The 25112-nt window shown below is 35.2% G+C and overlaps 1 protein-coding gene across 2 annotated transcripts in view; it reads right to left on the bottom strand.

Annotated features, from left to right (window-relative positions):
• Nucleotides 1-25112, bottom strand: part of RUNDC3B (RUN domain containing 3B) — a 48154-nt gene that overhangs the window by 20018 nt on the left and 3024 nt on the right. The window contains exons 2-9 of one of the 2 annotated variants that reach the window (XM_051802574.1): nucleotides 24649-24832; nucleotides 21881-21996; nucleotides 15311-15444; nucleotides 11884-11969; nucleotides 8292-8381; nucleotides 4914-4994; nucleotides 3354-3522; nucleotides 359-516 (exon numbers count right to left, since the gene is read on the bottom strand). In XM_051802574.1, coding sequence (XP_051658534.1) covers nucleotides 359-516; nucleotides 3354-3522; nucleotides 4914-4994; nucleotides 8292-8381; nucleotides 11884-11969; nucleotides 15311-15340 — 614 coding nt within the window. In that variant the 5' untranslated portion in view covers nucleotides 15341-15444; nucleotides 21881-21996; nucleotides 24649-24832. The remainder of the gene's footprint in view (nucleotides 1-358; nucleotides 517-3353; nucleotides 3523-4913; nucleotides 4995-8291; nucleotides 8382-11883; nucleotides 11970-15310; nucleotides 15445-21880; nucleotides 21997-24648; nucleotides 24833-25112) is intronic. The other variant, XM_051802573.1, reaches the window with a different exon arrangement.

Consider the following 25112-nt stretch of genomic DNA (forward strand, 5'->3'; position numbering starts at 1 on the left):
TACGGGTAGCCTTAAAGCTGGAAGTAATAAAATATTAAGAACGGTTGAAAAAAAGTGTTAAAAAATTAAGCAGGTTTACTGTAAGCTATTTCAGATCTAAAAAAAAAATTAAATATTTAATTAATTAAATATTTAATAAGACAGAATTATTCTGTCTTATATCACTGAAGTTTTCAGGGAGCCATTTCAAATAAAAGACTTTTCGGTTAAAAAAAAATAAAAAGCTAAAATACATCAATTTCTTCAAGAAGTTTGTCTCATTTCCACAGGACCAGAAGCCCTTTTATTGTAGAGTTAAATAAGCTAAGTAATTTAAATAATACTGCTCTAACAATGTTTCTTCATTATACTAACTTACAACTGGTCTTGCAGCTCCACAATGATATATTCCAGCTGCTCCTTCTCCATTTTATGGGCTAGATCCATATCTTCAATTCTTTGTAACAGCAGTTTATTCTGTGAGACAGATTCAGATAGTTGGTTTTCTCTGAGTCGTACCAATTCTTCAAGATAACCCTGGAAATGTAAGTTAGAAATGTTAGAAAACTTTAAAGAGCTATCAAAAAAACTTCCTTACGTATGTTCACATTTTCTGGTTTATGATATATATGGTTTTACTTTGGTTTTGTTGTAGGGTTTCTTAATTATTTTTAAACAGACTGGTAAATTGACTTAAGATTAGTTTGATATTTCTTAATAGGCAACAAAAAAAAATCACATACTTTTGCAGAAGTATATGAAAAAACGAGACAGGAGTGTCACCAGCATGAAACACTAATTCATTTTTCAAAAGCAACATAGAACAGTCACTAACACAAGAAAAAGACCAGAATTCTACAACTTAACAGATGCAGGATGCTAGATATCGCACAAGAAGCACAAGAGTAGAAACTACATGGATCTATATAGTTAACGAAAGGGATCCAGAATTATTATGAATAAAGTGTCTTATTTTAAAGTGTCTTTGAAAACTGCAATACCTCATCACACATTGAAAAGACAAAGGAGGTTATTGAAATAAATACTAATCTACAGTAAAGCATAAGGTAAGAAAACCAGTGAAGGTCACTTCTTTTAGTAACATTGGACATGTACAGCTGGAATGTGCACGTACGCCATTGTTTTTCCAGCTGATACTATAAAGAAATGGGACAATCCTAATCACACTACTTAGTCACCTAAAAAAATCCAATATGTGAGTATTTCATGGCAGCTGTGATGTCATGCTGGTCACAAAGGATGTTACACATCTGGTTACAATACTAAGCAGCTATGCCATTTCCTTCTTCAAGCACAGTTTCAGCATGTCAGATGTGAATAAGTTCTTATAAATTCTCAGTTAAAACTAGATACACTATGTCTGCACTACATAAAATTGTGCATATTCCTTGAAACCTGTGGAAAACTGCGCAACTCTCTCATAGGTGCCCGCATTTAAAAATAAGTATTAAAAAAAAGGGCAGTTTTCATAGACATGGAATGGGTGTGTCTGTTCTCAAATCCTGTTGAATAAGAAAAGAGGCTTCACATTAGTTGGTATCAAGATGCTACTAATGTAATTCATTACCACAAAGACTGTTAAGGGTTTGGAGCATCTCTCATATGAGAGGAGAAAGAAGGAGCTGGGATTGCTCAGGTCAGGGCTAAGGAGAAGGGAAGAAGGTAAGAAAAATTAATCATATCAACGTGCATCAGTATTTAATGGGAAATTCATTATTATTTATCATCACTATTTAAGGGGAGAAATAGACTCTTCTCAGTGGTAGCCAGTGAAAAGAGGCAATGGGCAAAAACTGTAATACAGGAAACTGAAATGCAGGAATAAAGGAAACTATTTAAATATAGGAAAACTTTTTTTTTCCTCTTATTTTTTTCTTGATCTTAAATGAACACTGGAATGGGTTGTCCAGACAGGCCGAGGAGTCTGCATCCTTGAGATATTCACAGTCTGACTGAATAAGGCCTTAAGCAACCTGCTCTGGTCTACCTTTTTCTGAGCAAGAGAGTTGGACTAGACAGTCTCCAGAGGTGCCATCTGACCACAAGTATTCTGTGATTCTATAATTACACATAGTTCTATCCACTGGATATATTTATATTTGATAGGAATTTTTTAGTTTCAGTACAAGTTCCAAGGAATCTTGAGAGCTTTTTAGTATGCCTAGTTCTGCCTCATCAAATGTTACTGTCATCTTGACTGCTAAGGTATTCCTTGGAGCTCTAAGACAAAGTACTTGAAAGTACTAAATGATGTGTTGGGACATACACAAATTTCTGACCTCTTGGAAAAAAAAATCAAATCATTTTACAAAAACATTTTAGACATGAAGCATCAGTGTCAGAAATAGAATACTATGAGCAGTAAATACTCTTATCTATAATGGCACAGAAATGCACCATCCCACCAGTAAAAGTACATAAAACTCCAGTATAAACAGTACACGAAGAATTTAGGAGTGTACTACACAAAAGTGAACAGTTTAAACCATTCCAAAATAGGGAAGGGATAACTTCCACATAAGTAACAAATGTGTAAGGTATGACTCATTAATCTGGACAAGAGACAACTTGGAAAAGACAAACTCATCATATTTCCAGAGTGGGCTAGAGAGGGCAGAGAGGAAGTGATTCTTCCTAATTAAAAAAAACAAACCAAGAGGTAGGTACCACGAAATCAAGCCTATAGAAGCCAGATTCAAAAGACAGAAAAGGAGGTGTTTTTTCACACAACAGATGGTAGATTCACAGAATGCTTTGCAAAAAAAAACTGTTCAGATGCTAAAAATTTGCATGGGATGAAGGTGATATTTGACAAGCATTTGGAACAGAGATCCATCATAGGTTACTGCACAGACAAACCTTACCAGCTTCAGGAAGTCCCTCAGCTGATATACATTGGCCAAGAATGTATAAGAGGAAAAGTGGTGCACATACATGTGCTTTGTGTTTATTCTTTCCTCCACATCTATTTCGGCCAAGTACCCAAGACAGGATAGTAGGATAACCAAAGATTTTTGGTCTAAACCAGCACACTTCAAGCTCACAACCTAACAGTGTCAGAAATACATTGGATGTAACTCCAAGACTGGAAAAAGGAGACAAAGCTTCTACATTAGATTGTGAAATCTGATCTCTGAATTATTATTATTCTCTTCCACATCTCCCCAAACCTCTTTTCCCTCAAATCACTGAGCAGAGATGCTTAGATACTGAGGGTCATAAAATCTAAAACCACTTACCTGAAGCTAAACAATATTTAATATATTTTCCTGACTTTATTTAACTGGATATGTCACCAGTTGGCTGGTGATGAGCTTTGGCTTCACAGCTCCCCCCCGAAACTAATCTTTTACCTTCTGTTCCAACGCAAGCCGGTACTTCTGTTCTACCCTTTTGCATTTGTTGTACCAACTGTTTTCGTCTGTGATGAAAGGAGGGCCAATGTTCTCTGGAGTACTGCCTTCACTGCCACTACTGCCCAGCGTTCTTAGCTCTTCTTCATCACTGCTGATGCTGTCAGAACTGAAGGACCACATTTATGAGCCATGTCAAAAGGCATGCTTGTAAAAAGGTAAATTCTGATTGAAATTAAAGCATCACATTTCTTAAAAATATCTAAAGCTCTGTAAACCAAAAAGAATCAAAATGTTGGGATAGGATAGATCACTAAACTCAACTCATATTTCAAGCTTTTATTTGCGTAGCAAAAATTTGCTTGTGAACTTAGTCAATTTAGACAACCATATGTGGGCTACTCTCCTGAATACAAAGGACAAATGCATTACAATATGCTATCTAAGGAAGTGGTGACTTAATCTTTTCTTCACAAATTCAGGACAAACAGGAGGATCTGAAAATAATTTTTTTTTTTCTAAAAAAAAAAGCAGGAAATCAAAAAAGTGGTTGTCATTATGGTAAATCATGATAAATTCAAATGAGAATATATCTTTACGGTTATAGCAAAGATCACGTGTCTGTTACTGCAGAGAACATATCTCCCAACATAGTAAGCAGACTCATTGTTTAAATATCTTCATATCATCCAGAATCAATGTGTGGCAGAGAATGCAGACCTCTGTCTCAAAGACTAGAATTCTGATTTATCTCCACACCCATTTAAAATCTTCCCTTACAACTATGCTTCCCACTACATTACCAGCATTTACTCAGTTTTTTTCAGTAGTGATTTCTCCAACCTCATGATCCTGCTGTGATACAAATTCTGCTTTAACTGAACCACGCAATTTGTCACTAACATGTAAGCTAGTAAGAGCTTTGGGAAAATAACTGGGATGTTTCATGTTCAGTTGTACATTTCCAAGACTTACTACTATCAACTCCTTCCTTCATTTTGGCAAACCTAATAATAGAACACATTTTATTTATTTCCATGTTTTTTGGTTATGTCAGATTGTTACCTGGTTCATTAGATAGTCAGAATTCTTTTTATTATTAATCATTAGGTTGATCAGAGGAGGAAAATGTAGCCAGAAAGTCAGATTATATATGCAACTGCTCATGACTCTCTATTATGTGCTAACAGCTCATACTACTCATGTCATATCTTACATTTAGCAGGGCATATATAATTTTTATACACAAAATAACTACTTTTTAGTTTATGGTTACACAGAAAAGGCCCAAGAGAAAGGACAACTTGGTCTGGTGATCATCAAAGGAGATAAAGCATTTGCTTCCTACTGAACTCTGATTCTAAGCTAAGGAAACAAAGTTAACATGACTCACGTTGATGAGTCATGTAACAACTCCTCCAGTCTTAAAGATAAAGGTATAGATCGGTATTTAGAGATGAATGTTATTTTGAATGTGAAATAAAAAGTAAGATGCCCAGCATAAAGCACATTTTTGCCAACGAAATAAAATAAAAAAAGCAGAGTAAAGCTAAAAAGTACCTTTGGGTGAACTTCAAGTACGGTGTATAATCTATGACAGCAGGAAAGCTGCCATCCAGTCCCTCACCCTTCAGACAAAAACTGATAAAAAAGAGAAACAATAAGTTTATAACAAGAAAATTATACAACAGCGACAGCTGAATCTTACCAATGTGAAACTTGACTTTTCTTAATTTTTTGGTAATAAGAAAAGCTTAGAGCATTTAACACTGAAATCTTACTCAGGAGAGCTAGATTGTTTAATATTAAATGAGTCCAGAAAATACACATAATCAGGGAACAGATCAGGGCAAGTACTATAAACCATAGTTTTTAAATATTTGTTTTTATTCTGAAAAATACAGATAGATGGCAAGGGAATAACAGGGAAGTTAACCAAAGCAACAGAAGAACTATGGATGAACTTGGAATCTGCAGCATTTGACTTAATTTAAAGTGTTTGCAGAGTGCTTATGCAACCATCCCATTAAGTCAAAAAATCTGTTCTCAAAAATATTTCAGAGTCTTTCTCCTTTCAGACGCAGGTGCTGGGCTGCGGGAAGATGAGGAACATAAATGAAACTAACTTTTAGAAAATGTTCTTAAATGGCTGTAACTTTATAAAGCCCTCATTTACACTGTATTCTTTTTTTGTACTGGATACAAATTATTGTATTTCAACCATGTCTAATTAACACAGAAGTGACAAAATTAATCATGCTTCCACAAGGCTCGTATTCGTCATTCCTCCTATCTCTGTTATCAATAAACAGATTCTAATAAGACATAGCTTTTGCTAAATGAATTGCAAAGTGCCATTTTTGACAATGCAATCACTTAAGTGGTATTTGGGAAGTACATCTAAAGGGCTATTTTTTTCCCAAAGAAATGAAAAACAAAGAAAATAAGAAAAGCACCCCTGTAAAATCACAATTACTTTAAGTAGAAACCTAATTCCACATTGTTGTGAGGAGAAAAAAATTAGATTATGTTCTCACCCAAGTTCCCCATCTCCACCCCAAAGTCTTTTTTACAGTTTCACATAGATAAGCTAGTCAACATGTAGCAGAGACTGCTTGAACTGACAAAAAAAATCTCAAATATAACATTGAAAGAATGGCTATGGCTTCTCAGCTCTTCAAATCACAATACTATGAAGGTTCCTCTCAGTGGTGCCAAGCAATAGGACATCAGACAACAGGTAGAAACTGATGCACAGGAAGTTTCACCTGAATATGAGGAAGAACTTTACTGTGCAGGTGACTGAGCACTGGAACAGATTGTCCAGAGAGGTAGTGGAGTCTCCCTCACAGGAGATATTCAAGAACAGTCTGGACACAATCCTGTTCAATGTGCTTTGTGATGACCCTGCTTGAGTAGGGAGGTTGGACCAGATGACCCACTGATAAGGTTGGGTCCCTTCCAACCTTACCCATTCTATAATTCTGTGACCATGTGATATGTGAGGCAATACAAACACTCCTGTAGTACTATGCTCCCATTTTGACCAGAAAATTCCTAGACTCTTAAAAACTGCATTGACCAAAGCTTAAATGTCTCCAAAAAGAGCCAATCATTACTCTGAATACTATTAACAGATACCTATAAATATGCTTATATTAGAAATCAGAGGACAAAGGAAGAACAAATGCAGTCATACAACAAAGCACTCATACCCTCCTATGTATCACTGAGGCTTACGCGAGACAAACACAGACAACTGATGATTATTTATGGGAGGATTTACATACTGCAGACCTAATCTTGCATTGTTATTCCTGTATAGCTATAGTCCTTTCAAGTATAGGGATAACACAAAAACAGTTTAATTTCACATAATGTAAAGATTAATAAAATCTGGTAAGATTTGAATTTGCTGAACACAAGACTAGCACCCTTATCATCCTCCAGCACACTTTTGTTCCTCCAGAACATGTGTTGAGGATGCAGTTAAGCCAATCTAATGACAAAATGCTGTGAAAAGAAGCTATCCTGTGGTTTCGATCTCTCCTTCCCCATTTTATCTTTTTTTTTTTCCCTAAACCCCAACTACATTTCCTTACAGCACTACTGGGATTTATCTGACTCCATTATGAACCAGTTCAGCAGCTATCAAGACCTGAATTTTTAGGTTATTTTTTTTTTTCCCCTTTTGGCATCCCATTGCAGTTCCACAGGCAGTTGAACTAAATGTTCAGTGGCACTGGAAAAGGAAAACATTACTCAGTGCTTTTTGTTCCTTTTCTTCTCTAAGCCTTACGCTCCCATCATCTCTGCCACTAACAAGATGCTTCTGTGAACCAAACTACTAACAACAAAAGAACTATCCTGTCTTCTTACTGCATATGCTTTTTTACTCTTTAACAATTTAAGAAGGGTCTAACAAGCCTCAAAACTGGCATAAGGGTACATAAGCAGGAGTAAATCCCCAAAGGCCTTTTGGCAACAGTTAATCACTCAGTGCACCCACTGAGGCTATGTGCTGTTTTCTGCCAGTTTATCTCCTGAACTGGTTTGTGACAAGCATTAATGCTGCTGCAGGGTAATTATTAACAGTGTGCAGACAAAAGAATGGAGAATAACATTATCACTTGCCTTTTCCCTACGCTCTGTTATGAAATGCTTTGCCACCAGCTCTGCCTTAGGCTAAGTGGGTCCAACCAGGCATACTAACAGGGTCTTGCACCAGCCAGGTTTGGTCTTTTTATAGGCACTATATTTTTATATGTTACTGAGGGGTTTTATAGTATATATATATGTACACTATACCATAAACATATATATTTTTATTATCTAGGGTGTGCTTGCATCTTTGTTACCCCAAAACACAGAATTAATCATATAGAAAAGCCCACGAAAGTCTGGATAGAGACTGCAAAGGTAAATTAATGTAAGTTGTTCAGCTGCAGTTACTTATAACAAAAATTGATAGTAAATGGTCATTTGTAGGTTAAGCTTTTAAAATCTAAAAGTGCTAAAGTCAAAGATTACCTTCTACATATGGGGTTATAATGCTGTCCTTGAGTACCAAGGCATAACCAAGCACTTAATCACACAGTTTTCCTTACAGTTTAAAAATAACTTTAAAAGATTCAATTGCCTGTAAGCTTCATTTAATAGGTTTGAAATATCTTCTGCAGTTATACTTCTGATTGCTTCTAGGGTTTTGATACCTGAAAGAACAACCATGTAACCATGCAGTTATATAAAAGACAGCATAACTTTTTTCTTATCTAGAAGAGCCATTTAAGATATCTCTCTCTCCCCTTCTCCCTTCTTCCCCATAACCTAAGTTTTGTCTTGCAAACTACCAAGGGAATCTAAGAATGCTTTCCATAATACATTGTTTTATAAATATTTTCTCTGAGAATTTAGTTATGAAGCATGCAAATATAATACCTGAAATCAATTGCATTGAGTCCCAACAGCATACCAGCAAGCATATTTGCTTCTTCACCGAGAACAATTGCTCCATCCTCGTAAAATCTCCTTCAATAAAAAAGAAATTAGTTCAGCTAATACCATTTTCCCTCAAATAATAATGATAATATTTTTCATAGTTAACAGAAAACTGAAGAAATCCAGTTTAAATAAAAACAACTTATGTGAACCCCAAAGGCATACATATTTCATTTCAAATAAAGCAAACCAATAGACTGCAGGGCACAAAACACCACAATCTTATAGCACATAAAAATTTAGACAGAAGTAAGAAGAATTTTCAGTATTAGTCCTAACGGTAGAACAGGATGGACAGAATGCAAAGAAAATTATGAAGGTATCTTATACTTCACTGCTAAAAGGAAGAATTTTGTCATATACATAAAAAAAATAATGATTCCATCTCACAGAAAAAGTTGTCTCTCACAATTGTACTTGCAGCCTCTTTTAAAGTTCACTTTTTATTCCTAGTAGTTGATTATTTTTTTAAAAATATTTTCACAAATCAGCTATTTTCCACGTAGTTTACATTCTCTTAAAATACTGCATGATGGGAGGATGCATGCTGCATCCAGCTATTTTGAGATTTAGTTTTCATTACTTGAAGGAGTATTTTCTTAATATCATTTCTTATTGTAAAACACCTCTTGACCAAAGCTTTAAAACTGCATGCCTTGATCCCAAAATATAATTCGCACACCCAGGTGTATGAGGACTTGTGAAGGCTGAAATCTGTATTCTCTCACCATCTCCCCATTCTCTCCTGCTTATTCTCATCTTCTCCTCCCAGCTACCACAGAAGCTACTTCCAGACAGAAACATTCCATGCACAGGGCAAGAAAATAGGACCCACCAATGCCATGCATGGCCTTGTAAAAAAGGCATTTGGTCTGTTTAGCAAAGTATATAACTTTATATATATAGCAAAGCACACAACTTTAATTTCTGTGTTAAAGGAGTCTTGGCAGTACCAGGGGCAGAAAGGTCACTAGAATTCACCTGAGCATTACTTGTGGAAACAGAGAAACCAAGAGCTATTTAGTACCAACGGCAAGGTTGAAAGGTCACTTACAAGGAGCTGAGGTGCACAGTTCATCTATACATTCTAGTAACATACGAGTGCAAGAAGGTGCCAGATAACTGAATACAACCTATCTTCCAGACAAATACCAGCAACACTGCCCAACCAAAAGCTCAATCTGTTTTAAGAACTGCATGAAAGTACCTGGATGATTCAGCGAGAGCTCAAGTTGGCTGCATGGTGAACACACAGGAAAGAAATGTTTTGGGGCACAGCTCCAAATATTGATCTGTGTTATAATGCATACTGTTAGAAGTCCCACTTCTGTATTTTCATAAGAGACATCCATTTGGAGTTGCCCAAGACCTTGGATGTTCTCAGTTGAAGCAAGAAATCTGTAAGGCTTCCTCTGAGAAAACAGAGATTATAGTACTGACACTGAGGCTAGGATGTACAAACTCAGTTTCCTACTCTCTGACTTCAGGAGGGACACCAGGAGGCAAAACTGGTGAGCCAGAGTGCTGAGCTAGACTGACTTCACAGTCTGATTCAGCACAGTGACTCTTACCTGTGAACGAACAGCAATGCTCCCAGTACAAGCTGATTACAAGCCAATTCACTGGCATTTGTAAAATCACTGGCAGGTACCAATCTGTACTGTGCTCAGCTTATTTTGTAAAACAGTGCTTAGGAAAAAATCAGAGAGCATACTTTCAGTGGTGAAGTTGGCCTGGTAGTGGTAGTGTTTCTTAAGCCAGTTACAGTAACCCAGCCAAAACCACAGTTGCTTTGGAAAACCCACAAATCTTCTTTCAGTGCTATGTAGTTGACATGTCACAACACAACAGTCCACTACAATTTAAGTCTGTGCTGACCAATTTGTTAGTAAAATATTTGTGTGCACATGCTTATTAAAACCTTCTTCCAAGCATAATATGTAGATCCAGCACTAATAATGTGCTGTTTCATTAAAGGACTAGCCCTAACTTCAGCCACCTAAACACAACAGTGAGGTTTAAAAAGAGCTATCAGTACGATAGATGAATTTCGTATTCTACATACACATATGTGTTACATAAAAAATTTGTAGTTTATATAAATAATTATTAAATATACATACAGCAAAATACATAATTTAAAATGCTAAATAAATGGTGCAAAGCATCACCAAAAAAAAAAAATCAGGTTACTTATTAGGTATCTGAAATCCCACATGGGAAAAGAGAGTATGTTCGTTATTTCTAGTGGATTTGAAATCCACACAACCAAGATCTGACAATGTAACTTTTATTTCCATTAGATGTATTTAAAATATTACTTCAAAAGAAACTTTGCACTTACTATGTTTGGAATGCAAGAGAGGTTGTTTCCAAAAGCTATACCACTGAAAGAACATTTAAATATATTAAACATTAACATGCTCAAATAAATGAATTTGAAACTGCTAATCAAATAAGACCATTGTTAGCCACTAACAAAGCATATTACCAAAACAGGGACAATACATAATTTGTGACCCTACTCTTCCTCCTCATCTCCCCCTCAAAAACATAAATGACTTTTCAGTTTGAGGAAACATGAGTAAATATTTTCCAGAAATCTTTGTTTTATGAGGTTCTTGTCTACTGTAAATGCCAGCAAATCTGGGTAAAATAAGACAACACGTTTTGAAACTTCAGTGAAATGGGATATTTACCTAGCTGTATTTCAAAGTCACCTTAATAGCTGCAAAATATATGGAGATCTCTGGACAAACAGGTTTAAAATACAATACTCTAAATGAACAGAAATCTTTACAGAGAAAATTCCTATTGTTTTAATAGTCCATTCAGTATGTCTAAAACTTTTAGCGTTCAACAAAAAGTACAACATGTAAAAGATTCACTCATATTTAGATTACTTCTTCATAAATCCACAAGACACACTCATTACAAGATAAAACATCATCTAATAATCACATTATCTAAAACCAGTCCAAAACTGCCAAAGTGTTTTCTATCACAAAGTATATTCTCATCCATAACTGTTTTTACATTAGAAGTTATAACAAAAATCTATTCCAAGATCCTAGTTATGCCTGATAACTAATTCTGTTACTCTATATTTCTCAAAAGCTTCCTGGAATTCTCTTCCTTTTTTCTTCAGAAAAGGTGCCTATAAAAGTTACTTCTCATTGAGTCTCAAGGTCTTTCCATCAACCATAACTAATCTTGAAAGGAATATTACATCTATCCTTATCATGCTACAATTTCAGATTCAGTTGCCTCTTTGCAGAGGTTTTCTCCTCTTTTGACCTTTTGAGAATTCCAGACTTATTTCCACATTTTTAAAATCACAAAGGGATTTTCAATTTTGCAGTTTTACTCATGCTAAAATCAAATTGATACCAACTCTAGACACCATTTACTAGGTTACAGCTCTTTTATTAATGATATCCTTTACTACACAAATAAGGAGAAACCTTCGCTTCCAAACCTAAGCCACTCACTTAACATTTACTAAAATACTGAAAAAGTAAGTTTTATAGACCTGGTTGTTTTGAAGTCTCTAAGAGCTGTGGAAATGTATTCAGACAAATGTTTTTCCATAAGTGCTACTCTGATCCAGGCTCGACCCTGCAAGACAAAACAGATATGAAATATTTAAGCATTTTAGAAGGAAACAATTTTACATCTGAAAACTAATACATTTGGTTTACCTGAGTAATGAACTGATTAACAAAATTACCACTAAACAAAAAAGGTTGCTACAATGAACTTCAGTATAGCAATAATGAAAACAGAAAATGCATTCTTACAAGGACACAAATAAACGTTATTGTGAAATAAAGTTATCCAAAATTTGAAGGCGGCAAAAAAAAAAAGAATTTTTCTTTAATCATATACTCTGGCCTTTTGAAAACCTCATGTTTAAGAGGAAGCAGATTAGGGAAGAAAGTTTTTAATTTTAAAGTCAATGGCATTGGAAGCATCCAGTTGGTTCCATTGTAAAGCAGCAGTAAGCTACCTTCCAAGTGATTTAAGTAAGAACTAATTCTCTGTGTTCATTCAAATATTTGTGGGATTTATATAAAAAAAAAGTATAATTCAGTGACATACTTCTATTATGTAATATTTTTTCCCCTCAGTAAGGACATCATTATAGAAGGTGCATATAAAATACAGACACAAAATTAAATCTAAGAGGCCTAAATCCTGTAGTCCAAAACCAAAAATTCATTCAATCAGTTCTATAAACAACAGCAAAAAATAGCTGTTAGGAAAGTATGTTGTGCTGTGTTTACTGGTCTAGTGCACAGGATTGTAGTTTACAAGACAGAGATATTTCAAATAGCTGCCACAGTTATTATTGTCCATTTGAGAACACCAGAAATACTTCTTGTAACTCATATAAACTTACGAGCAGTTATATGAGTAGGAAGATGTCTTTAAGCTTAATATATTTGGTGGTTATTGACATCTAGCTGAATATCACTAGAGACATTCTACCAAAATAACCTGTAGTAGATTATAATCCTACTTCAGGGTAACTTAATGGCAGCCTTACAGTACCTGAAGGGAGCCTACAAGAAAGAGGGAGAGAAACTATTTAAGAGAGCATGTAGTGACAGGACAAGGGGGAGTGGCTTCAAACTAGTAGGTGTAGATTAGATATTAGGAAGAAATTTTTTACTGTGAGGGTGGTGAGGCACTGGAACAGGTTGCCCAGAGAAGATGTAGATGCTCCATCCCTGGAAGTGTTCAAGGCCTGGCTGGACAGGACCTTGAGCAACTTGGTCTAGTTGAAGGTGTCCCTGCCCATGGCTAGCGAATTGGAACCACAGTCCTCAAAGTCCCTTCCAATCCAAACTGTTCTGTGATTCTATGAAATGCTAAATAGCAACACAAAAAAATTGCTTTCATAAATACCAACAGCACAGCAAAAAAATTAACACAGAGTGCACTGATATTAAAAGCACGCTTAACCAGATAGCTGCCTTTATGTTGCAGTTACTTAGAACATGACTGAAACAGTCAAATTCTAATGATGCTGCTTAGCTAAGGCCTAAAACCTATGCACCTCCAGTGAAAGCAGGGCAAACTAGCTCTGGCAAACCCTTGCTGACAGTTTCCAGGCTGAACACTACACTTATTTGGACCACAGTCAAACTGATGCATATGATTGGTATTTGTGTTGACATGCTCTCAACCTTTTCAGATACAGACATCCAAAACACTCCCTTAAAAAATTCAACACTGTTCTCCACACTCACTGCACAAATTTTCTTCTCAGTCTATTATTTGGCATGAAGTTTTCCACAGAGTAAGAGAAAATTTTAATTTATTTATAAGAACATTTCAGAAAATAGCTTTGCATATTATTACCTACTGAATTTAAACATTCACGTCTATTAAAATCTTAGACTTCAGAAACACCTTTAAAATAAATCTTGAATATAAGCAATACAATCATCATATTCTAGAACATGTGTTTTTCTAGAAAGGATTTGGAAATAAGTTCTCCAAATTATCTGAACTTCCAGATATCAAGATAAGCAAGGAAAAAAGCTGCATGACAAATTATCAGTCTACTGCTCCAGTCCATTGAGGGCTAGGAAGAGAGGCAGTATTCTGGATAGGAAAGCCAGTTAATAATCTTTTGCCATAGAATCTTAGGTGTTTCAAAGCTTTCACACAAATTACAGATACATTTACTATATAAAATTTAAAACTCAGTCTATTCAAAGAAAGAAAGGACTAACAGCAGAAACAGCAAATAAACTGTTCTGCAATCTATGGATCATCGGAGTCCTCAAAGATTTTCTAGATTCATGGTGTTGCTTGATCTAAGCAACTTTTATTGAAGAAAACGGGTTACATAAATACCTGTAATTTAAACTGTACTAATGACAGTCATGCCCCTGAAAAAAAACCTACAAAAGTTTTTCAGTATAACAAGCAAAGTATTTCCACCTCACCAATGACACCAACTGTGAATAATTCAAAGTACAATAAAAATCTGGAACTATGGGCTTTTTAAAATAGCTGTAATACACAGTTTGGATACTTGTTCAAGCAACTGATTTCAGTTCATTTAGGAATAAAAAGAATTAAGAACACTAATTGTTGCATTCTTTTATGCTACTTTCAAGTCAAAAGGTTCTCAGTTATCAATCAAGGCTGCTTTACACAGAAGTAAAAGCTATTGAAGAGCATTCCAATCTAGCAGAAAAAACTTGTAATCTCTGTCCAACAGTATTTATTTCGGATGTTGGTCTACACTGTCTCTCACTATTTTTAACGATAGGTCAGTTTAAAGCTTATTCTTATTCAGTTCATATGGCTATAAACACATTAAATTGTTACTTCCTTATGATTTCCATTGTACCTCAGCAAATTGTGATGTTATTTTTATGTAGATCCTTTAAAAGAATAGATCTTTATTAGCAAATAAATCTATTATTTAGACAGGATTCCTGTACAATCACACGAACAAACTCAAAAGCTGATCACACCTTTTCTATTTATGCATAAATTATACACAAAACTATCAGGAGGGGAAAGAAATAAAGTCATTGCATTTCTACAATTTTAAAACAATAGTTGTTGGCAGGCCTGCAGGAATTTAATGTCCCTCAATGTACTGCATTTTCAAAAAATTACGTAAGGCCAAAAACAATGAAGACAATTAAGTCAACGAACACAATCATTTTATAACACAATATGCTCACTGAATAGACAATTTCAGAATTTTTTCTACTGAATAACATAAATTTTAAAGTAAACTGATTCAGATTTAAAAGTGGGTTTTTAAAAAGTAAGTATTTACTAGGTAGCAAAAAAAATAAATTTCAAACAACAAAAAAAATTGTGGGGTAAGCTTAGTAATATGGTTTTATTCCAGGTACAGAAATATCAGTTGTATTTCATACAGATCAATGTAATAAAACAGTCAGTTTGACCTTTCTCTTCCCTACCTTAGCTCTAGAAGAGCTGACATTCTCCATGTTCTCGATACTGCAGATGCAATTGTGCGAGACTTTTCGGCAAGCTACGCGAATGTAGTCCCAGAAACTACGAGGACTTTCATAGCCAAACCAGGTGATCTGACCTTAAATCAAAATAAAAGATACTTAAAAACTTATGAACCTCCCTTTCTGCTTATTGGAGATAAATATAATTAAATACTCCCCTAAATGTTGCCTGTACTGACAGAATTTTATACAAGCAAGTCCATAAACTCCTGCTGAAAACGAGCTCACAGGTGTAAAAAAATTTGCATTATGCAGCTGACCCTGGTTTGAAAGCGATGCACAAAGAGAAGTTTGGGGTGTTTGTTTACCCATGTGTACCTTATTGGTTTTCTCCTTGTTAGTATGCTACAACAATACACAAGACTTCTTCACAGATCTCTTAAATCACAATAGAGAACAGACTGTTGTGATTTAAAAATATGATGCAAAAAGTATTTCTGTTATTTGTTTTAGGTAGTACACAAATTTCAATAATACAGTCAAGTAGTGAGAGTTTTGTTCTTCAAAAAAATTACTAAATAAAAATATAGAATGTTAGCTGTGGCAGTGGTATCTTTATATTAGAAGCAGACTGGAAGTTTACAAAATGTGCTTTCACTGGAGGAGAAACTGATGCATAATCAAAAAAATTTTTGCAGTCACAATTTATTATAAGTACACTTCTCCTTGAGAAGCTGACCAAAATTAATGGAGTAAATCATTCTCTCTTCTGAAACTTTAACCAAAATCCTTCATATTTCTTCCAGCTTGCAATGTATTGCAGTTAGAAAATGAAAGGGAAAATTACATACTACTTGCGACCTCTCCACACAGAATAAATTTCATCACAGCCACAACAGTTCAGCCCTGTTTTTCAGACTGAACAGCACAATCTTCACACTTAGTACATACCTGCAAACAGGTATGTAACAAGTAAGGTGAACATTGCCCTCTGGTGACTGCCATCATTACTATGTGCAAAACCTTTTCTGCATATAAAACGAGATCTTATTTTTAAGCTAATTTTATTTGAAGTCTTGAGTTATACTTCAGAAGCTGTATTAATGTATCAGAAAGACTTCTAATTCTTTTCCTGTTAGAAAGCTCAAATTTCAAGAAAGAGTATATTAAACTGATACAGTAAATCATACTTACTGAAAATAAAATGCCAAAACATGTTGACAAGGATTTTTTATTTAACATGACTTGACTTATCTCCAGGCATAGCCAAAGTAGTGTCAAAGATCTGTCCCCTGTGATCTGAAGAAATTCAAGTGGCAGGGTTTTTTTCGCCTAGAGGATGCATGTAACTTGATGTTGTGGCCCATTTGCTTACTTCACCACACAGACATATTTATTAAATTCAAAGCTTGATAAAAGACTTATTAAAAAAAAAAGCAAGCAGGTCAAATTAACATATATTACTCAGTATGCCAAAGAAAAAATAAAATTCCAAGGTGCTTCAGTTATTGTAGTTTTTTTCAGCTCTAAGGACTAAAATAAAAGAATTTCCAAAATGTGTTTTTATAAACTTACTGTTTTTGTTAAAATGCCAAGTGTAAGGGACAGCAACAAAAATTCAGAGGCATTTTAACAATATGAAAAGCTACAGGTATTTTTCTTACACTTCACTGTATCAGAAACATTACTGCCTGGGGATTATACCTGCAAAATTAAATGCAGCTAAAGTGTGAAGATGACTTTGTATCACCAATTCCAGTGCCAACTAATAAAGGCAAGCATATAATACATTAATGCAAAACTCGAAGAACCCTGCTTCCTCACTTGTGACCTAGACCTGCAAGCACAAACTGTCTTCTGCAGATCTAATTTGTACCCTTTCCCTTTGTAACCTCTGTTTATTAGAATTCAGGGAATTTTTATTAATAAAAATTATATTAATATTAATTGCTGAAAGAGACTCTGAACTAGCAGGGAGAAGTAAGTACTTTTTTTTCCTCCTAAAATAAACTAAACTCATATGGGAAGGGATAAATTGTGCAGTGCAGATATAAGAAAAGTCTTTTACTCCTTCAAAAATTAATTATTTAATAATTCCCCTACTATGAAGAGCAAAACCTGAATATTTACCAGTAACATCACTAGTACAGCCATTTACAGTTACTACCACCAAACTGTTGATGACACATGAAACTAGAACATTTTATAGAATGAGGAAAAAAAGAGAATTATTACATTTATCTTTCCACTCAAGCACCACTGATCACCCTAAAAGTTTACTGCTCATTGTAGTTTTTCTGCAAGAAAAAAGAAAAGCGAGAAAACAAACTCCACAATCATTAAAATTAGGAATAACATAGGTTGGATAGAGACAAGCAGCTTCCATGGGCAACTCTAGCAGAAGCTTTTGAGGTGTGTATAATGCCTTCTAAACCTACAGCAAAAAGGCACACAAAGTTGTGAAAGTGTCAAAATAGCACAATACAGCACCCTGTCTTGTGTCGTCATGGTGATAAATGCAAGTAAGTGTACAGATGACAAGTAAGCTCACAGTAACCATGATATGCAAAAATTACAGAAGTCACAAACAAGATGCACTAGATACATTGTCAGTGACAGAATTTATACACCAAAACTATTTCTAAGCATGCATACTAGCTAGCAGTTTGAATATAAATAATTTGTGCTGTGAAGGATATTACATTGAAAACATCGTAAGTCAACAAATACATGACATTAGCTTTCAAAAATATGTTTGAGATGGCCATAAAAATCTACAATAGGTATTCATATTTTTCAGTACAAACTCAGTTAACACTAATTTGAAGTGATAGAAAAAGGCAAGAGTAAAGACAAAATATACATCACTTCGAAATGACATCAGGTTTTAATTGAGCTAGGAAATGCCTGAGACCTGAGATCAAATCCCAAGTACTATTGCTGAACACTTCTGATGCCCCTACCATTTCTTCACTAACTATATTTCCTTAGCTGACCTTACAAAAAAGGACACTTACAGGAAACGTACCAGAAAAACTTGTGGCCAGCAGTGAAAACAAGAAACCATTACAATTACAAGATACAGCTTAATCTCCATGGTACAGAATGGTTAAGAAAGAACAAATTCCAAACAAGTATCTGGGAAAAAAACAGCTCTTGAAACTACTCACCTTGCTTTAAGATTATCAAACACACATATACTTATATACCGATCTGTAAAATTCCTTTCAGGACTATAGGTCTTATTTGGTCCTGGGACCTTCAAATAAATTGTCTCTGCACCCTCCCAGAATAACGCTTAGTCTCTGCTGTATTACAAAACCATGAAAATTCTTATTCCTGAGAAGGAATAAAAGAGTAATTAGTCAATCATTTTTTTTCTGTTACTCCTCCTCTCCTACCTTCTCAAGATCTTCAACTGTCCTGTCCAGTAGTATCTTATTTTGCCAGCAAGCATGCCACACAGTTTACTTTAATGACAAGAAGGACACATACTTTATATCCTCCTTATTACAATCTTTGATCTACTCCACATTCTCAATCAATCCAGCACTCCTAGGGAGCACCAGGTATACTGCACATACAGTACTGCGATATATATATATATGATATATATGATATATATACCATCTCCAATTTCTAGATCATAAGGCAGTCAGTAGCTTGCAATGCCTGAAAAGACAGTTAATACAGATTGCTCAAACTCTCTCTCTTCCTTAGGGCAATTCAAAATAGCTTGTGAGCCAGATTGCTTTTACTGACAACAGTGGCCTCTTCCTGACTGCCACTTATGGTCAGTGGTGTACATGTAACTGTAAGGTAGAGTCATAGCATGTTATGTTACCTTTTGGGGAACTATTTTGGTGCCATATGTGCCAAGTCTTCTGTATTGCATGAACAGATACCTGTTCAAGCAGCATTCACAGACTTTTGTTGTATGAGCTGATGTAGTTTCGACAACCTCATTTTGTTACTAAGCAAACACCCACATCTAAAACGCTGTTGAGAAAATGAGCAGCTGAGCTAAAAAAGTGCATCCATGGGGAAAGTGATTAGTCTTCTGCATGTTTGACTTTCTGTCTGGCTCATTACAGGGTCCATTGAAGACCACGGTCAATATTAGGGAAAGGTAAGCACAAAGTAAGAGGGGGAAAAAAAATAAAAATCTGTAGCAAACTGCACTGAGTTTAAGAAGTGTCATAAAGATTTTCAACACAACTGGAAAATGTCATGAGCAATCTGAGACAGCCCTGCTTTGAGCAAGAGGTAGGACTGGATGACTTTGAAAGAAACTTTCAAAACTTAATCCTTCAGTGATACTGAATGGAAAAAGTAAATCAACAAAACTGCTAAGAATGCTATTTCATAACCCTTTTGCTATTGGGAGCTGACAACATCAGATCAGTTACCTATTAAAAATCCATTTTTAAATGGTTCTTGTGTTGCTACAACAGGCATTTTTAGCAGAACACCAAGGAAGATGAAGCCTGGAGAACTACTATTTCAGAATTCTTGATTGCAATGGTTTTAAAAAAAGGCATAAAATCCTAATCCCTGTAGCTGAACTCTTTTCCCTTTAAAAAGCCTACCCTTCTTCCTTCTATTTTATTTTTTTTTTGTCTGGATCCTAATTAAACATGAAATCAATAAGCAGAAACAGTCACTATATTCCATCAAGACTATGCTTTGCTCCTTAAAAACATATTAAATTTAACCTAAGAAAAAGTTACCAGCAAAAGTTTTATTAGAAAAGTAAACTTAGTACTTAATAATGCAAAGTAAACACTTTTTTTATATTCTTCCTTCCTCACCCAGTACTTTCAAAGGAAGTAAAGATTAAGAACTGTTGTTTTCCACGGCCTTAAGAAAGTAGTTTTATACACCCTACATTCTCAACTCTGGATCATCCATTTAACTATGTTGCCAGGGGATTATCCTGACAAGTTTGATACAATGAAGCCATTTATCTCACCATAAACAAACAGATCAAGTATGTTTTGCCAGTTTAAAAACACTTTATGCAACCTACTGCAATAGCCAGTCCACCATTAGTGTGTTCCTACTGACAAAAAGTATGCATTCAGAATATATCAGTCATTTCCATTAATAAAATACAATTTCTTTCAAGCCCTGTATTGTATAACATATACTCTCTTAAAGTTTGAATTTTCAATGTAGATTTATTATCTCAACTTCTGCTGTATTATTTAAAAACTACTCACAGTCAACTAGCTTATTACCAAAATACTCCTCGTTTGCAATGCTATGCACAATTTACTGCCTTTTTATGTATTTTTATTTAACTCTGAAAACTTAGAAAATCATACTAGTAACTACAAGGGGAAGACTGAAACAGCTAAAAAAAATGTAGCTGTTTGCAAGTAAAAAATTATTTAAAGTAAGAAATAGAGAAATCCAAATTCCATTTGCCCGTAACCCATTTCCCAACCTGTCAAGGCTTCTCTGTACTCCTTGTCCTGAGTAACAGATTGAGAAGCAAAAGGTTGGTGGAAAAAAATAAAAGGTATAATGTTTTTTGCTCTAACATCACTGAAGCTTGGGGAGAAGGAGAAAAGAGAGCAATTTCCCTGCAGTGTCAAGCTGCTAAGTACCCATAATCACTCCAATAATCTTTGTCACAGTGTGACAAACCCTATGTTTCCACCCCACTGTGTGACTTTTTTTTCTCCTCTGACAGAACCACAGCAGGTAGTAATTGTGCTACTCAAATGTCAGCCTACACACAATATTGTTCACAAAGCTTAGTTATGAATATTAAAAAGTATGAAAAGGAGTAGATTGTCATATTACACATCTATATTTAGATGATTATGATGTCCTTCATAATCCTCAAATATTTCAGAAACTGTACACAGAACTGAAAATAAGGAGAAGCTTCCAAAGTCATCTTCTAGTGACTGTTACTGCTAAGGCACACTCTGTTCCTCGAGCAAAGCAGCTTCCTCTAGAACAATTGGAAAATGCAAACAGACATTTTCTTCAATTAGAACATCTGACTCGATACAAGCAGAAAATCAACAACTGACCTTTCTAAATTTAATCATACAATTAGCAATTTAATCCATTAGATTCCAGTAGCAAAAAACATGTTCACTAAAGGAGTGGGGGGACAGGAATTAAAGGACCTAAACACAGTCTCTGGAAAAGAAGGCAACAAAAGCAAGGAAGGGAAAAAGAAAAGGGAGCAGCACTTTGCTGACTATAGCTTCTATTAAACCTGATAACACTACAATTGTCTTTCAGACTCTTAGGACACAGCCTTATCATAAAGCAGAAAAGCAGATAGAGCTCAGCACCATGGCAACATTCACTTGCTTAATTACCAGCCCAGAAGGCTTCCAACAAGATCATTGGAAACATGTTTCACAAAAACAGTTGCTTTCACTTTTCCACAGTAATGTAAAAAATCAGGAAGGTAACAGCAATGGGACAGACACACAGAGAAAGCCAATGCTTTCATTCAGCATCAAGGAGTTTGTAGATGTACTCTGGTTTATTATAAACAAATTATCATGGCAAAATCATCACCAGTAAGGAAGTTTATTAACATACCTTTCAGTCGATGACTTAGAATCTGTTCCAGAATGGCTGCAAAATTATTAAATTCAGGGGAAGAATCATCGATAGTCTCAAAACAGGAACGGTCAATCAGAGTCTTGACTGAAAACCTAGAGCAAAAGTACAGGACTATCATAAATTATATGAATAGCTATTGGTCTTCTACAGTAGGGCAGTAGTTTGTTTAAACCAAAAGAGCAAAGAACCAGAAACCACCTTGATGATTTCAAGTTCAGTCAGAGCAACAGGAACACAAAACATGTTGAGAAATAGCCTGGAAATACAATCATCCTTGTTGGTCTTAGGCATAAAGCCTTAAAACCCGAAAGAAAACAAAAATCTCCACCCATTCCATATAAAAATGAGCTAATTATTTTCCTCTTCCCTAAACTATTTTAATGAAATTGTAGAAAAATGAGCACTCGGAAGCATCCAACATCAGTTTCTCTTTGTAATCCTAAACATACTAATTTTTGCTTGACATTTCATCAATGCTCCTTTTATTCCCTAAATTTATGCCCAAGAATCAGAAGTATAAACTTTATTGTATTAAGAGAACACTGTAATTTCATCCTAATGCAAAAATAATCCAGACATATTATAAAACAATGAATTTTTATGCACTATTAACTCTGTGCATTAATGTAGGCTGATTTCCCTGTGAATGGGGGTATTCAGCACCATATATTACTACGTTATTATGCTAGAAAAGCTATCAATTTAAATGATCTAACATTTGAAATAGGAAAGGCTGAATCAAGCCACTGTAAAAACACAAATGTAACTAATCAATTAGGCTGTTCACTGTGTTTAGTTACAACTGCATTTCCACAATTTTATTCTTATTCAGAAGATAGTTTAAACCTCAAAAAACATGACAAAAAATTATTTCCTTTTACCTTCACAATTTTAATTATAATCCATTTTTATTTTCTTTTCTGCTCCTTGTTCTTTAGTTTTCAGTTTCAAGGCAGATTTCATATGTTCTCAAATTTGAAAATAACACTTATTTTGGAGCATCTATTGTGGGGGGTTTTGCAGCAATCTTATTTGTATTAATAGAGCCATACCAGAGCCTGAGGAAATAGTTTTCACAAGACCCAAACCTCAACAATACCAGCTTAGGATGTTCTCACTCTGCCTGCTCATCCCAGATCCCATAACTGAGCATATTGGCTTCCTCAGTTCTGCCAGTTCTACTTTTTCTGGGGCTCACTATGAACTGTTCCAGATTTTCAGTACTGGAAAGGAGGGGTGAAGTGACTCTTAAATGTGGATACATTCATAATAAGTACACATCACTGCATCTCAACACAAACAGTTCTATGGCACAGCTGCAGAAGCAGCATACTACATAGGCATGGGCAGGACTGAAACTCCTTAAACCAACCGTACTAGTTTCAGATGCTCTGTACTATAAAAGTAACTTATCTGCCTCCTTAGTGGAGTCAGCACAGCCTTCTGATGCTCACTTACTAAACGAAATTAATATGCTCAAACTGAATTGACATTTATCTCAAGAGTTTCCACTCAATTTGTTATACTCAGAAAACTTCTGAATAAAGACTCCCTATTTTACCTTTCCTGCAAGCTTCTATTGTTGTAATGTTTTCGGCAGGACAGGAATTAGGAGTGAATTAGGGTGGGGGAGGAAGCTTCTCCTGCAGTGCCAAGTTATGACTCAGTTTTGAACTCCTCCACATTTTTAACCAATTTTGAGTAAGTGAGAGACATGCATGCCCACCAGTTAATCGCTATTGACTACTCTAATGGCAAAAATTATTGCTTCCTCAAAGCTATACCAGAGCCATGAAATTATCTACAAAAAACACCTTCTTAATTTTGAAAAATAAATGCATATAGCAATGCCACGACTAAGTCAATATTAACCGTAAGAAGACAACTCCTCTTACACCATGCAGGTCTGAAAAAGAGAAAGTGCAGCATATCACTCACTCAGGGATAAATACACAAGATAGACAGTGAGTTAGTAGTGTGATGTACTGCGTTATATACAGGAATATTATCTTAAAACTCAGAGAAAGGATCAACAACAAACTGCAAAATGAAGTAGAGTACAATATATAGTTATGTCTATTTTTCCTGTATTCAACGACCTACTTAATAGTTCACTGATTATTACTGTATCAAATACCTATTCAGAAATGGAGATATATTCAAGAAGAAACACTTAAGAGCAATTTCACATACACTTCTAAAAATCAGAGATAAGAAATTTATTTTATATTTTCAATTTTAAAGCATTCTGCAATTCAACTGAAGAAAAAAGATCTAGTTTTTAAGGATACAACAATTTCTACATACCTTGGGTCCGATTATAAAAGACAGTCTAAGAGCTCATCATCAATAATGGTGTTCTTTTTCAGTGCTCATATTACTGCCACCATGTACTCCATGGAAATGTTAATTTTCATCTCTCTACTCTACACTTTCACCAGAAACCTAAGCAACCTTTATAGCTATGTCAAGTCAGGTTAAATTGTCTTTTAGGAGGACTGGCAGGGAGTGTAAGTATGTACCCATTACTTTCATAGACCAGGAAGATAAGGACACAACAAGGCAAAATGTGATTCACCAGAAATATTTTCTCGAGATTTAAAAAAAAAAAACCTCTTAGGCAAATACTTCTGAGTTGTCTTTTTTTCTCCAAATACTACAAGGAGGCAAACATATCTCTAAGTGCAAGTTAAAAGTCGTAAGCACATTTTGCATGTTAGATATTCATACTTCACCATGCTTACCATGCAGATTGGAAAAAAGGATTTAAGGTATGTAGAAGTTTTGCCTTTGAAAAAGGTTACAGTGTAAGCATTGGGTAAGCATTTTCCTCAGTCATCAATGATGCCTCATGTGTTGTTTCCACTGTGTGGCCCCCCAGACAAGAAAGTCCACGCTCTTGCACAGTTATATGGAACCACATGGCGACTGAAAGTCAAGAAACAAAAGGTCAGGTCTAAAGTACACAAGAGCTATGAAGAAAAAAATGTCCACATAGGTAGAGCCAGAGCTGTTTCCTTGGTTCCCTTTGTTGCTCCCAGTTTCATAGAATCTAAGATCATTGAGTCCAACTGTTAATCCAATCCAAGTCCACCACTAAACCATGTCCCCAGGTGCCACATACACATCTTTTTGGAACACTTCCAGGGATGGCGATTCCACCACTTCCCTGGGCATTCCGTTTCAATGCCTCACCACCCTTTTAGAG

This window comes from Manacus candei, unplaced genomic scaffold (genome assembly GCF_025592945.1).
Source record: "Manacus candei isolate 608988 ecotype Guabito, Panama unplaced genomic scaffold, ASM2559294v1 h1tg000056l, whole genome shotgun sequence".
In the NCBI taxonomy this organism is placed as follows: domain Eukaryota; kingdom Metazoa; phylum Chordata; class Aves; order Passeriformes; family Pipridae; genus Manacus; species Manacus candei.